The following is a 14,947-nucleotide window of genomic DNA, read 5'->3' as shown; positions in this document are numbered from 1 at the left end:
AACACAAGTAATGACTCTGGTCATAACAACCTAGAGAGATAGTGCAATGATTTCATGAAGTCATCTTGTTGTTCAGCTTTAATGATGGTTATTGTTGCTTGAGCGATTGCATCCCTACTGTTATTATTGCTGGGTGCTTTGGTGGTTCTTCTCACTGCCTCGATTAACCTTGCCACTGCTCAAGTGACTGACTTCCGGGTGCAGAATCCTTCAAATCTATGTTGCCACCTCTGGTCGAATCTCTTGATCTGTGTCAGGATCAACTAAGTCAAAGTGATCAACATCAGTGGTATGTTGTTGCTGACGTCGTGACAGAAAGGAGGGACCAGAAAAGCAGTTGGTTTCTTTGAGGACTGCAGCTGGAAATGGTAATATTAGATTCAGCTAGCATGTCTTGGGATACAGGACATTGATGGCTTCTTCTTCACTGGAGAAGGATGTAAGCCCAGAATCCAAATAGAAGTTTTGCATGATAAACACTTTGATATATCTCTTGAGGCACTTGACTCTTGTTTCTTCCACCGCCATGATCTGCAGTGGCAGTGGAACTTTCTGCTTTGCAATATGAAAGTGAAAGGGTTTTGGGTGTAGCACTGTGGGATGGTATTCACTGCCACACTCACTGCACCTGATTATGTTATGACAGTCTTTAGCCATATGATTAATGGAAGAACAGCATCTGAAACAGATGTTAAAATAGGATTAAACTCACCTGCTGTTTCAAGATTAGAAAGACCTGGGAGACGGTCATTCAGTTTTGCTGCTTGGAATCCAACGGAAGTTCACCAAGCTCACTCAAGCGCTGATTATCCCTGATTAAAATTTTGGGGAAGCCCTCAGTCTTGGTCTCGGGCACACCATTTGAAGAGCTGCACTTGGATTGTGGATGTAGGCTGCTCTGATCCTCTTGGCTTGCACAGCTTACTGTGGTCCAAGCCACTTGGAAAGCAGATCCAGCTGCTCTTGAGCTGACATACTCAGACCTTGGACAGCACTTCTGAAAGATGTTTTCCAAGCACAGTAATTTTCTGATCGGTCATCAAATTTTAACAAACCAGAACTAACCATCTCTTTTACCATTAGATATATTGTTATCCCTGGCTACAGATGTGGACTTGTGGAAGGTTTGCGTGCAGTGACTCCACATCAACAACTAACTACACATGCTGTTCCACATATTTCTGTTCATGTTTCCTGAGCTGAGCTGCTAGGTAATATCCTGGTGCCCAGCTGGGGTTGTTATGGGTCTCTGCCTTCTCACATGGACGATTCCCATGTATAAGCCTCAGCTAATGCTGTAGCAGCTGGTTTTTGTGATTTTAGGACCTGCAGGTCAGAATCCATTTTAGTGTCTTTATAAACTGTTCACCTTGTAGTTTAAAAATATTGGCTTCCTTTTGCGCAAAGGAGAGTTGTACTCTTGCAGCCACAGCCTTTGCTCGTAATCTGGGAGCAGCAGTTGATGATAAAGTAAGCTGACTGGAATGAATGGAGCCAGAATATCTCCATATAGTCTCCAGAGTGTCTTCAAATGTTTCAACTGCAGGAGTTGCTGTGGTTGTTGAGCCCTCTCTGATGCTCGATGTGCAGGCAGATCAGTCTAGCTTTTCTCTTTCAGAGTGTGATGAGATGAATGTCTTTTGACTATTCTGCCCTCCCTAAATATCGTTTAGTTTTGTAGATAGAGACAAGGGTTTCAGTTTAGGCTGTTTATTTAATGCCTCCCGATAAAAGTACTGTAAAACCGAGACAGAAAGGGACATACAAATCAATACCTTCAGGTTAACAGCATATCTAAGCAAATATACAAGTAGAACACAACTGACATAACTCAAAAAACGTTGCCAAAAACTTGACAATTTACTATTTTAGTTTTTTAGCTTGATGCTAACACATAATAGTATTTGACATTCACTTTGCACAAACACAAAACAAATCATACAATAACCCACACACCATGACTATTCTCACCAGGTCACCAGCACTTAACACACCTTAGGAGATCAACCTGATTCCTGGAGAAAACAGACCTTGGTAATGGGTCTATAGAACTCATTGGTCCTCGTCTTGATACGCCTGGCTAGACCTCGATGATCTTTAGCCAGAATAGCAGGGTGCTTGGATTCCTCAGGCATGGCAGCTCGGCTTAGCTGTCCACCTACGTAAAGAATGCCTTCCTGAATCATTGGATTAAGTCTATGTATATGGCTGCTCCGTTTCACTGGTTCCTTTTCTAGCAGAGCTCAAAGCTCTTGCGCTTGCAGTGAAGAATTATTTCAACCTCTGCTTCCCGGAGCTCATCCACAGTTAGGTTCTTCTGTCTTGTTTTGTAGTCCGGCATCATTCTTTGAACCTGAATACCTTGGACAATATTTCTTAACAGCTCCCTTTTCCTTCCGGACGATGGCAGGCTACTGATATCTTATATTCATTGCCAATATGCTTTTGATATCCTTGGCTTGGTTCCATATGAAAGCAGGTTCGAACCATCTCCCTGGGTTTTCCAATTGTGCTCCGCTCCAACAGAGAGTCGATCATTGTCATCCCCCACTCTATTCTCCACCACGTGCTCAAATGCTTTGATGAAGAGACCATAGTCTAAATGGGCTCCACTAAAAGTGAGAATCCTTTGAGGAGGTTGAGCATAAAACCTGTGGTGTTTATCCGGAATTTTGGTAAAGTCGTTTTGACACTGAGCCTCGCTAAACAACATATGTTGTCCCTTTGAAACTGGAAGCTGGTTAACAACCCTTGCTTGGAAATCACAGCGGAGAACATCCCACCTTACATTCCCACTGTACTTAGCACCAAAACAGCCCCTCACAGTTTCATCTCTTGCTTCTTCAAACTGTACAGCCGCATTAACGGCAACAGGTACTTCATCCCCAGCATACATCCTCTGTGCCTGACTAAGATTGAAGTTGCCATTGCTGACATTCGGACCACATGATGCAACAAGGCCCGCATGTTTCTTCAAGATCTGGCTTTGTGCGTTAGCAGCTGCAAGAGCAGCGTTCATTTCCACTTCTTCTTTCTCTGCTCTGGTCCTCGCTTCTTGCCGCTTTCTTTCCACCTTAAGCTTAGCCTCTTCTGCCTTAAGCTTAGTTTCTTCTGCCTTAAGCTTAGTTTCTCCTGCCCTAAGATTAGCTTTTTGCTGCTCCCCTTCTGCCTTAAACTTAGCTTTTCGATGCTCTAGAATGTGCCTTTGCCCTAACACTTCTGCCTTTGTTAATAGATTAGCTCTTTCTAGTTTGACCTCGAGGCATGCCTTTGAAGCTGAAGATACTACAGAACCTGTTCTGGACTTCCTAGATCTCCTTGATGATGCCACAGACACACTTTTCTTCAACACTTTCATTTGCCTTACGTGCTTCCTCAAGACATTGACGTGCCTCTGTTAACCCACGTGCAATCTCGTCGCCAAGTTTTCGGCTCAAACCACTCTCTCTGGCCGGTATTCATTTCCCCCTTCGAGCTTAAGCTCCTGGTTCACTTCTTTGAGTGAGGTATTTATGCCACAAAACTCCTCGAGCACATTGTAGAACTCTGGCAACAGCTTGGTTTCCACCACATTGCAACAGTTCTCTTCCACGAAATAGTGCATCTTGGTCTTTAGTTTCGCCAGCTGGTCCTGCTTGGCCTTCCTTTTCTCTGTCAGATTTTGTAAAGCATTCTCCGTGGCCTTGAGACTTGGCCTCACCTTTCATTTCTCCACGCTGTCTGGATCAACAGCTGGATCAACTTCTCCTTCCATCATTCGCTGAGTATTGTTTAGCCCGTGCAGAGATGGTTTCGTACTAATGTAGAGGCGATCTTACTCGAAACTGACAAATCTGATGCTCCAGCAAAAACTTTGCTCAACATTGTATGACGAACATTTATTGTATTTGCTTCTCAACTTAGCCAATGACCGATCAATTGTACACACAAGTTGAAGTACAGTAATATCACTAGCACGTTCGCAAACAGCTTCATCAAACACGTTTTTTAAAGTATGGCTGAACTTACTGAACTCCCAGAACTCGTTAAGAAACCGTGTGTCTCCACAGCTACACACTGAACCTTTTTCTTCTACCTTGTTGCGGCAGTCCACACCACCTTGTAGTCAGTTCCTCTGCTCCAGCTACTGTGTCACGTCTGCACCCTTCAGTAGCTGAGCTGATGCCAGTCTTGCACAAACCCTTTGCGTTGCATTGTTCCCTTGACAACTGCACAACAAACTTAAAAGGTAAACTATCAAAGCTATATGATGTGACTAATGACATCATCAGTACGCAGAAACATAACACAATGCACAATACATACTACATAAAACCAAAACTGAGGAAACTCTTGGTTGGCTCATACAGTCGTATGCAGCGTAACTTCCATTTTGTGTAACGTTGGGCCACAGGTTTCAGTATTGGTGGGTCCACAGCACGTCTTGGCTTTAAGCACTTCTAAAAAAATCTATTTTTCACAGCAGTTACTCACTTTTTAGCAGAAGGCTAATCTGTCTGCAGTTATATAAGGACAAACTATTAGGATTAAAGATGAGGATGAGACTCAAGGTGACTAGAATATGTGACTAATAAAACAATTTTTTATTGACACTAAAAACAAGGAAATATATAGTCTGACTTACTAAGGGATCTAAAGATAATAAAAAAGCTTTGGTGAAGTGAGGGAGAGCACGACTGCGTTATAGATGGAGATTACAATCTTCAGAACAAATGAGTAGACAAACAAAACCTAATTTATTTTCCAAAAAAAGTGCATAGGTTTGGTTTCCTAAAAAATAAAATAAAATTCATAATATGCATTCAATGTTCTTGGTAGGAACTTGATACTTAACAATAAATGCACATTGCTGTCATGCAAGGTGCTGGCTTTACCCACCAGGAGCAACTTGGGGTTCAATGTCTTGCCCAAGGACACGTCAACATACTGGCCAAGTGAGAGGGATTGAACCACTAATGCACCTCTACATTTCTCATTTGCATCCATTCATTATGTAAATCATAACAAGTTTCAAACAACAACCCAAATGCCTCAATGAGATTCATTGGTACAATCCTTAATTTTTATTTTTTATTTTTTGTATTCCCACGGTCAAGATTGCGATTCCCAGTAACGGTGCAAACACGATTACTTGGAATGTAATTGTATTCACTCATATTGACTTGTGGAAATATGGACAAAAGTTGAAACAGTGCAGCATCGCAGATACAATGATGAAAGCAGAGATAAAGTGATTCCATTGTTCCATTGCATGCTGGGACAACATCCGAGCCACCTGAGACATGCTTGTGTTGGTTTGTGAATTAGCAGAATCTGATTTAAATTGTACAATATTGTAGCACATTTGTTATTTGATATGTTGTCAGACTAATTTGCCTCATCTTCACGGTTTCTTGGATGCTGTTAAGACACAGTGGCTTTTTACTGCACAGACCTGTTTTGTTTAAAAATGGACATATGTTTTTTGTAATTTGTGCGAGCTTGCACTTCTAATGCAATTTATAATTCTGTTGCTTTCCCCAGAGTTAATGAATTGTGCTGCTGCTTCTGCATCTCACAAAGAAACTCTTTGATCAGTCTCTCATGCCCAAGCAAGTAGAGCACAGGCAACACTAACAATAAGCACAAATGATGCGGCCCCCATGAGGGCAACTAGTAACAAATATATTCCCATGTTGTAGATCTGATTTATGTCTAATGTGAGTAAAAACTGCCCAAAAGACAAAAAAATAGGAATAAAGGTCTTGTTATGGCCATGGCTGTGAGCCAATATCTAATTATTAAAAATACTACAACAGCTACTACATACAGCTGTAGTTGTGAGATTCTGTCAAAAGTATTACACTGTCTGACATTTATCCGTGACAGAGAGAATCCATCAAAGACCGAAAACCAATCACCATGTTTTTGTAGTTTTAATCATGAGGGACAATTACAAAGACCTGTGGACGAAATTACCACCACACAGACTACAAAGCCCCGTCTTCAGAGGGTCGCTTCTACTTCATTCTGTTGTCACTCCGTCTCCCTGTCTGTTCTCTCTCTCTCTCGCTGGCTGTTCTCTCTCTTCATTTCTTTATTCTTCTCTGCCATCTCCCTCCAGAGGAGAATAATACATGCTGGTGTGTTTTCCCTGCATCCTACAAAGAGAATCTTGGTATGAAGACCCTTGTAATCCTTCCAAAGCAAATAGGAATCAGGCCTACAGCTGCAACTTCATCTCAGAGGATTGAACCATAAATCTGCAGCGTTATGTGTTGACACAACTGTAATTTAAACAAGTAAACCCAGTCCGTAACACTGTAAGCGCAGTTTAGAAAATGTCATTTATTTTTAATGGGTTGATGAATGGAAATGCTCACAGTGGCAGAGTAACATGATGATGTCTGATGCATGGGGATTGAATATGTTTACTGTCTTAGGCTAAAGGGAATGTCAGTAGTCATGGTCTTGAACCAGATCGATATACAAACAGAACTTCTTTGTAGCTGATGGCAATAGATCAAACCTACTACTATTAATTTGATAACAACATGCAGCTTAAGCTAGAACTAGCATAAGATGTAAAACAAATCCATTTGGCCTCCCCAAGCTGTCCCTCTCCCTGCTCTGCCTCAGTCACTTTATGCAGTTATCATTATTAATTTACAACAAATTGTTCCAAACCATTCTAATCAAATATCACAGTGTGACAGCAGATTGCATGCACGTGTGTGTGTGTGTGTGTGTGTGTGTGTGTGTGTGTGTGTGTGTGTGTGGAGATATTGCTACTGATGGATAGTAAAGCAATCTGTCTCTAGATCTTGTAGAGCTGAATTAAAGGTGACCCCACTAAACTGGGTCAACTAACAAATCTAGTTTGCTTATTAATACCACATGCGAGAACAACTTGATCATAACGCTTTTTGGAAATGATTGTAAATTATGAAAATGAAACAAAATATCCCAAATTATTAATCGTGTGTATGATTTGTATAGAGCTTCATACAATATGACCCAGTAATGTTGATCACAGCACGTGCAGGTGAGATGATCTTTTGTCTGCAACCTCTCCTGTCCACAAAATTTCATTATGTTTGATGTTCTCTTAGATGTATTAAGAAAAACTGGATACTACTGTAAGTTTACAGATAGCACCCCCCCCCCCAATTCATTATGATGTAGAAAAGTAAATGTAAGAAGTTAAATAGAAGAATCAAGTGAAACAGTAAATGGAGACTAGGGCTGCATATCATTTGAAAATGTTTTAACTAATGCATAATACATAATTTTAGAACCAAAACAACCTCGTTGTTTCAACCTAAAAACTGAGAAATTATTACTTTGCTGTGAAGGAGAATTCACAGCAGAGCCACTGTATTGTATCGCATTAAATTGCACCGTTGGTCAGAATCTTACGCCTGATTGGTGTTATTAACCAAAGAACCCAAACTTTTTCTAAGTAGTAGAACAAAAACTTCCAAAACCATCTAAAATCTCTATTAAAATCTGTAACGGAGATGAAAAAGAATCTGAACATGATTTTATGCTTTCATTACTCGGTGGTTTCAGTTAGTTGCAGTTAGTGGCAGCCTTGTTCTTGACCACAGAGTAACTGCTGGAATTTTCTAAACCTTAAAATGATTTCAAAAATAAACAGATACACAAAGAGGATTTTCCTCTGAGGAGAACAGAGTGGACAGCCAGCTGTGATCTCTACTGTGTGCTCCTTCAGTGCAGCTTAAGCAGACTGGAAAGGAAAACACAGCCCTTCATCACACACTGCTCCAACATGCAGGAAGGCTCACCATCTGGCTACTTATCTTTGTTTGATTCTCCCTCCCTCTATTTGTTTCTCTTGACCTTGCTGTCTGTGCCTGGTGTTTAAGAAAAGGGCTGAGGGTAAATGAGAAAGTGAGCAAGAGAATGCAAAGGGAATAAGAAGACAATAAGGGAGAAGGAGCATAGGAAGAAAATAGAAAAACAAGTGTAAGAAATAATAAAAGGGAGTATAACAGAGATAGATAGCTCTGCGTGTTCTATCTCTATTCTTCTTTCTGGTTCTTTTTCCTTCCTAATGAAGTTATCTTTCTTCCTCTGTCACGATTCTCCCCAGTCTGGGCTTCTTTCAGATAATCAAGACAACAAAACCTAACAGAAAAAGAACATTTCTTCAAAATCTGTCTGAGAAAGAGAAATATTATCATCGTACTTTGAGTGTGAAGGACCACATGAGGTTTGTAGAAAACAGTGTTTGTTGTCAATCGTAAGTGTCAAATGATTAGGGAAATAAATTAATATTGTCATGTCTTCCACACCTGTAGCTTGACACATTTTTTCTGTTGCCATATATTTTAGGATCAAAGCTGCCAGTAGCTATTTCATTAGTTGATACAGTTTCCAGTAGTGGGGCTTCCATTTTGACAGTACCAGCGTTTTGTGGACAACACTAACCCCTTGAAATATGATCCAGGACGTCAAGTTGGAGGAACAGTTTATTGTGATGTAGCACTTGCTTGACAAATGAAATTCACTGATAATATGGATGAAAAGTTGGTTGAAAGATTCAGAAAGTAGTAAGTTTTAGCCAGAGGAAAAGATACTAACTTAAATGACAAATTAAATGTTGCTCAAGTCATTTGAACATGACTTTAAACACTTTCTGCAAAAGCTTCACTGAGTCTAGTGGGAATTTATAACCACCCACTTGATGGCAGAAGACAAAGACTAACCTCATAGACATAGACAAGAAGGAGCATCTATACTCATTACAAAGTGAAATGAATTTGTTAAAATGCAGATACATAACTACAACCACCACCTACAAAACAAATCCCCCTATAATGTTTTTCTACGGTCAGGAAATAAATAAATTGATCCTCGCGTGCTCGATCTCATGGCAAAGGCTCCAATAAAAAGCGATGCAGAATTTTAAAATACTCTGCTTCAGGCAGTGGTAGCTGAAGCCCAGCATCAAGCTCCTACCATAAATAAATCACACAGTAACACTATTCACAATGATGAACAAAGCAAGAAACAAATCAGCCTTTTGGTGGTTGTAATGTTGTGGTGGACAGGGGTCAGCAATAGAAAAATTAAACTTTCTCACTCCGAGTGCTTGGTGCCCATGCTGACCCCCAAACAGCACAGTGAACTGTGTCATTTCACTATAGGCCGATTCTCCCTTGCTCACAACAGATGGTGGTGAGTCAATAAAATCAATGAATCAGTAAATGCAAACAAGGCTGATTTGATCCGGCTGAGCCTGCACTTTTGTTTGGTAAATTTCTTCCAGCCGCTCAACCCGGTAAACACAAATCAGCTCCTCAGGAGCTACCGACAGCCAAACAGCTATACTTTACAACAGCAACCTTAAAATAGAGTCCAGCGTCAGTGTGGGTTCAGGAGACCAGGCCAATCATGTCTCCATTTTCATGTGGACTCCCAGTAAATGACGCTTTTTCTAGGACTGTCACCAGTTTAATGCAAGGTGCCAGACTCAGAAACAATTAGTGACACAAAGCTTTTACAGTGTGTACTTCTCATGTCTCTTATAAGATCGTTTCTCAATCCTTGGTTGCCCCCCCATGGACAAACACACACCTTTATTGGAAACCTGTTGTTGATTGGATGGTGCAGCTGATCTGAGCACAATACAAATGCACAATGTACACTTTTATTTTACACACGTGAGTGTGTGAAACACAGTGTGTACATGAGCAAATAAAAACTGAGACAGCGCAGTAACCCTAAAGTACAGCTGACAGCTGATTGTCAAAAACAGATGTTGCTGCAGAAAAAAGGATGCGTTATGTCTGACAACACATTTCCTGGGTTCCTCTCTCCTTGTGTCTCTTTCATGCATCTTTCGTGGGAAGGGACTAAGACGCAAGGACAACACGTGGGAGACTTGGGATGTACCCAGTATCTCTCGACATACATGCTCCACAAGCTACCAGCAGCCTCAGAATATTCTGCTCTGATTAGCAGCTTAATTTTTCCTTCCCAGGTTATTTTCAGAACAAAAGTGTAAATTAATCAACATCTGCAGTTTTGTTTGTAAAATAACCTTCCTGTTAAAACGCACAACTGCCTTTTCATAGTACAAATCATACATCACAACATATTTAGACCCATAAAAATATATTAACTTCAGGAAGATAAGTTAACAAGAAAATAAACTTCATGCAATCACACAAGAATGAATTACACATTGTGAATATTACTAGTGTTTTCTGAGGAATTGTAGCTTGCTACTGTAGCAAAGGTCAGGATAGCTTCCTTGGACCAACAATTTACTTTTTCATTGCTAAACAGGAAGCAGTCCCATGACTAGATCCATTTGAAGTGATCCTGTCATCTGCTCTTCTTCGATTTAATTTAATTTAATTGAACTTCACTCTGAAAACAGTGGGCCAAAAGGCCGACAACAGCATCACCACTTCATGTTCCTAGTTCTTTTTAGAGTCTAACTTTAACCTTCCCATTCCCTGTTTCTGTTTCTGATCTAACCTTTGTGTGTCCTTGTCAGATGTAAGTGTGTGTGTGTGTGTGTGTGTGTGTGTGTAGTTTTTGTCCTTGCTGCAGCTGTATTGTGGATAACCTGCTCGTGCAGATCACACTGTGAAAACCCACTCAGCAGCAACCTTGCAGCTGAAGGTCAGACCACAGTGCCACTTTGGCCCAATCCCCTCCCCACCCCCACCACGACCAGTAAAATTGTATTAACCACAGGCTTACGTTAGTTTCATGTTGTTTTATGTGTTATGGAAATTTGCTAAACAAAAACAGAACTAATTGTATTGTATTTAATGATTTAGGTATTGCATCAATTCTCTCAGGGTAGGAGAACTCGTTAGTACATCTAATTAACATGTGTAGATGTGAACAGTGATACTAAGGTGTCTCTGTGCTGATACAGTCAGTGTATGGTTTTATGAAGATGTCTGCAGTGAATGACGGTGCTTATTCGGCTCTGATGACGTGTAGTAGTCTTGAACGGTTGTCGCATTTCATAGGGACATATTTCAACCACCACCTCTTATGACTCCGATTTGAGGGGGGAAGCTTGAAAACCAGGGAGCACTGAACAATGAAGGGGAAGGGGTATAAAATATGACTTGGGATTGAGTTTTGGATTCAGAGCCTTTAATAAGCTTGCTCACAGGCGCACACACACATTTGCTCACTCCAGCTGTCTTTTCTTCTTCTGTAGGTATCTGGCTGAAGTCAGAGGAGACAGTGGCGATGAAAACCAAGAGAGCTGACTTTGCTGCTGCTTTCCTGCGTGGCCGGATGGTGGTAGCAGGAGGGCTTGGTAAGAGAGACAAATGGTAAACTGAAATTTCTGCCGCACAAACATGTTTATGTGAAATCCCTGTGGCATGATTCATGTGGAAACATCTTGATAGAAAAAAACACACTTAAAAGTGTTTATATGGTGTGTTTGAGGTGCACAGTCTAGTTGTTTTTTACTTGATATTCAAGACAGGGATGTGCGTGAGCACTATCATACTATCATTAATTTATGTAAAATAATATACACAACATTATGTTAAATAACATAACATCCTCTGTCCCCATAGTGTACAACTTCTATTACCTGGAGTTTGATTTTCTTTGGTGATTTTGAAAAGTGTCACCACGGTGGGTCAGTGATGCTTTGATGCTATGCTATGATTGTACTCAAACTATCATGTCCATGTGTATCATTATTAATTTTCCCAAATACCATTGTTGGTTATTAAAATAAAATATTTCTCACATTTGAATGAATTTAGCCAAATTAAAGATATGCAGTAACCTATTTCTAACCACCGTGGCAGGCACAGGTGAAGAGACCATAAATAGTTTCACAAGATAGTGCTTGTGACCCCCAGCAGTTAACACAGTGTGATGTAACTTCATATTCTTCATAAAGTCAGAATCCACCTCCAGGCTAGAGGAGGCTGGACATATGGCATATTAACATTGTGGTCTTATGGTGTTGAGCTGATTGGCACAGTATTTACCCTTTAAAACTGCCTGGAGAGCATTAATAAATGGCTATCATCTATCATTTCACCATTTTTATTAACTGTCTTGGTTGCCGTATTTACTAATATTAATGCTTATGCTGTTTCACCACCACTGAGGTATTTGGCAAATTACAGAGACGTTTAGAGACAAATTAGTGATTTGTTTGATGGCTGCCAGTGCAGCATAGATATAAGTCAATACACTTGATTGGACTTCGCTCCCTGCTCCCCCGGGTGCACCACAGCCATCTATGCAGAGCCCACACACCACATACATAACGATGGCAAGGTGCAAGTAAATGCCATTTAACCAGATGATGTGAGCGCTGCCATTACTGCCACACCTCCTCTCTCCCATCTTAGCAGACTGACTCCATGAGCTGCACTTCAGCTCCTCTGTGGATCCGTCTCAGCGTCTACTGAAGCCCACGTTTTTCAGCACTCACACTTCTAACATTGTGCACTTTTATTTTAAGTCTTTCAAAATACTAAGTTATACTCAGTTGTAAAAAAAACGCTTTAGATATTTTATGGTACTGTTTTATTAGGCCTCGAAATGTATCTATCTTCAGTTAAATAGTTCATATTTCTATTGCTATTACTACTATTTATTATGTAGTTTATAGTTTATAATACAATACAATAGTCAAATACAAGTTAACTGCTTGTATTTGACATTCACTGTGGACAGCAACAATTGATAGTACAGGGAAACATGCTTTCCTCAGCGTTCCAATGACAATAAACACTTTGATTCGATTTGATTTACGACTAGTGATTTAGTTTGCACTTTTATCCAAAACGAATTACAAGAAAGTAGCAGAAACTACGGACAAGTTTGGGGTCATGCCAAGGGACACTTAGGCATCTAGCCAGGAGGACCAGGACTCAAATCACTGGCTCCCAGTTTATGGTCGTCCCATTATTCAAACATTAATATAGCAGATTTAGCCTTTATCAACTACACTGTAAATTTAGCTGGATTAAAGCAGAAGATATTGTCTTGCTCCATTATTCTCTCAGATATTTCTCTCTATTTACATTTATGTGTGTGTGTGTGTGTCCTGCTGTGCTCTCCAGGTCATGAGCCCGCAGCGCTGGACACTGTGGAGGCCTTTCATCCTCAGAAGAAAAAGTGGGAGAGGCTGGCTCCCATGACCTTCCCCCGATGCTCCACTTCCTCCATTGTCATCAGAGACCGCCTCCTGGTGGTGGGAGGAGTCAACCAGGTAGACAGGGCCGCAGTTTAACTGCAGACATTACAAAGAGTGCTTAAGTTCAAGTGAACAGAATTAAGTGTAACTGAAGAGCATTTCATATTTTAGTATCCGTGACAGTAGCTTCCATTAAAAAGTTTACGTGTTTATTTTTAGACCCCCCCCTTAGTGCAGAGTGTAATCCCCATCTGCTGAGTGTCGTTTAATATGGAGTGAAATTCTGAAGTGAAGGGTTAGTGAACAGGGACGCTATTGACAAAAGCTGTATGCCTACTCATTGGATGTCTGTCCATCAGGATCACACCTAGAGAGTTGTGTTTTCCTATTGTTGTATATCCGACAACTGTATTAAAACATCATCAGCAATAACTCAGATCAAATTTCTCTTCTACTACGCATTAAAGCCAAACGTGGCTTCTGTTATCATTGTCATTTAACACCAGATTCAACTGAATTTACCTTACGGCTTTAATCTACACCCATCGCCACAATTAGTTCTGCTCATAATTAACCCGGATCATTCACTGCAGGATTCATTATTCAAATGTGAGGATTTTACACATATTTGCAACACAGTAATGAATCAAATACACAGTTAACTTTGATTCACTTTCAAAAGGGAAGGAGGATCTTTTCTTTTAAAGTCCGAGATTATACATCAGCTCTCCATGCTCCAAATCAGTCACAGTCACAGTTTCAACCAGTTGACTCCCTTAATCCATTAAGGACATTTTATTTGATCAGTGTCGTTTTTCACAAATACTGGCTGATATAGAGAGAGCTCTGTGATGTGATGTACAGAAACCAACTGGTATGTACAACAAGGCTTCCCAACATCAGAACGTAGACTGACTGTGTCATTGACCCAAAATACCTGAAACCAGACCCACAAAGTTCAACCCGCGCAGCAGCAATTTAGAAATGCAAACACAGAAAACTTTAACTACAGACATAGTTAAAAACTCATCAGGAGTCAGCTCAGTTACCATTAAACTGCAAATATGCTGTACAGATGTTTCTGGCACTTGGAGTCATGAATTTATCTGCAGATTAGGACTGAATGATACTTTAAAACTTCAGAAAACACTTAGTAGTAGTGTGTAGTACAGAACTCGGAATCAAGGTTTGGTGAGTGCAACAATTAACATGCAAAGGTGGAGGAGGTGCTGAACAGCTAAAGACATTATAGGGCAACGTTTTTAATTGCTTTTGATTAGAATGAGGTGTTTTGCATGTTGCTTTTCCATTCAAGTAAAAAAAGCAAAAGACAAATCGGCCATCATTCAGAAAAAGTTCCCGGACGAGCTGGCAGGACTTTCCATAATCTCTCCTCTTTCCAGGATTCTCATGTATCTACACAGACCCTTATTACTCTGTGTAATACATTTGAAACAGCCTCTCATCCTGTATCAGAGCGACAGCAAGTGCCCATTTACCCGGCAGATTATGCAGATTTTTAAATAAATGTGGGTACAAATGTTTAGAGATGTTTAGTGGTCTGTAGTATAGCAGATATGGCCTTGGAATACTCATAGTAACACTATCTTTGGGGTGTAGTGTAGTAACATTTGACTTATTTTGCTCTGGCAGCCCTGCAGTACTTTAATCACATTTTCTCTCAGTTAATTCAGCATCGATCAGTACAAGATAAAGGATACAAATACAGATATCTGCCTTTAACGAATTATGACTTCTTTGCAGCAAACACTATAATTACTGGTATTATTCAGGATC

General features: G+C 40.4%; 1 protein-coding gene across 3 annotated transcripts in view; it reads left to right on the top strand.

Moving 5' to 3' along the window:
• Positions 1-14,947, top strand: part of klhdc8a (kelch domain containing 8A) — a 48,674-nt gene that overhangs the window by 32,025 nt on the left and 1,702 nt on the right. For 2 of the 3 annotated variants that reach the window (XM_067505571.1, XM_067505572.1), the window contains 2 exons: positions 11,195-11,296; positions 13,077-13,225. In XM_067505571.1, the coding sequence (XP_067361672.1) occupies positions 11,195-11,296; positions 13,077-13,225 (251 nt within the window). Of the gene's footprint in view, positions 1-11,194; positions 11,313-13,076; positions 13,226-14,947 lie in introns of those variants that run through there. The other variant, XM_067505573.1, reaches the window with a different exon arrangement.

Source organism: Channa argus, chromosome 5 (assembly GCF_033026475.1).
Source record: "Channa argus isolate prfri chromosome 5, Channa argus male v1.0, whole genome shotgun sequence".
Taxonomy (NCBI): domain Eukaryota; kingdom Metazoa; phylum Chordata; class Actinopteri; order Anabantiformes; family Channidae; genus Channa; species Channa argus.
The sequence above is the reverse complement of the archived record's forward strand: the minus strand, read 5'-3'. Positions and strand labels throughout refer to the sequence as shown.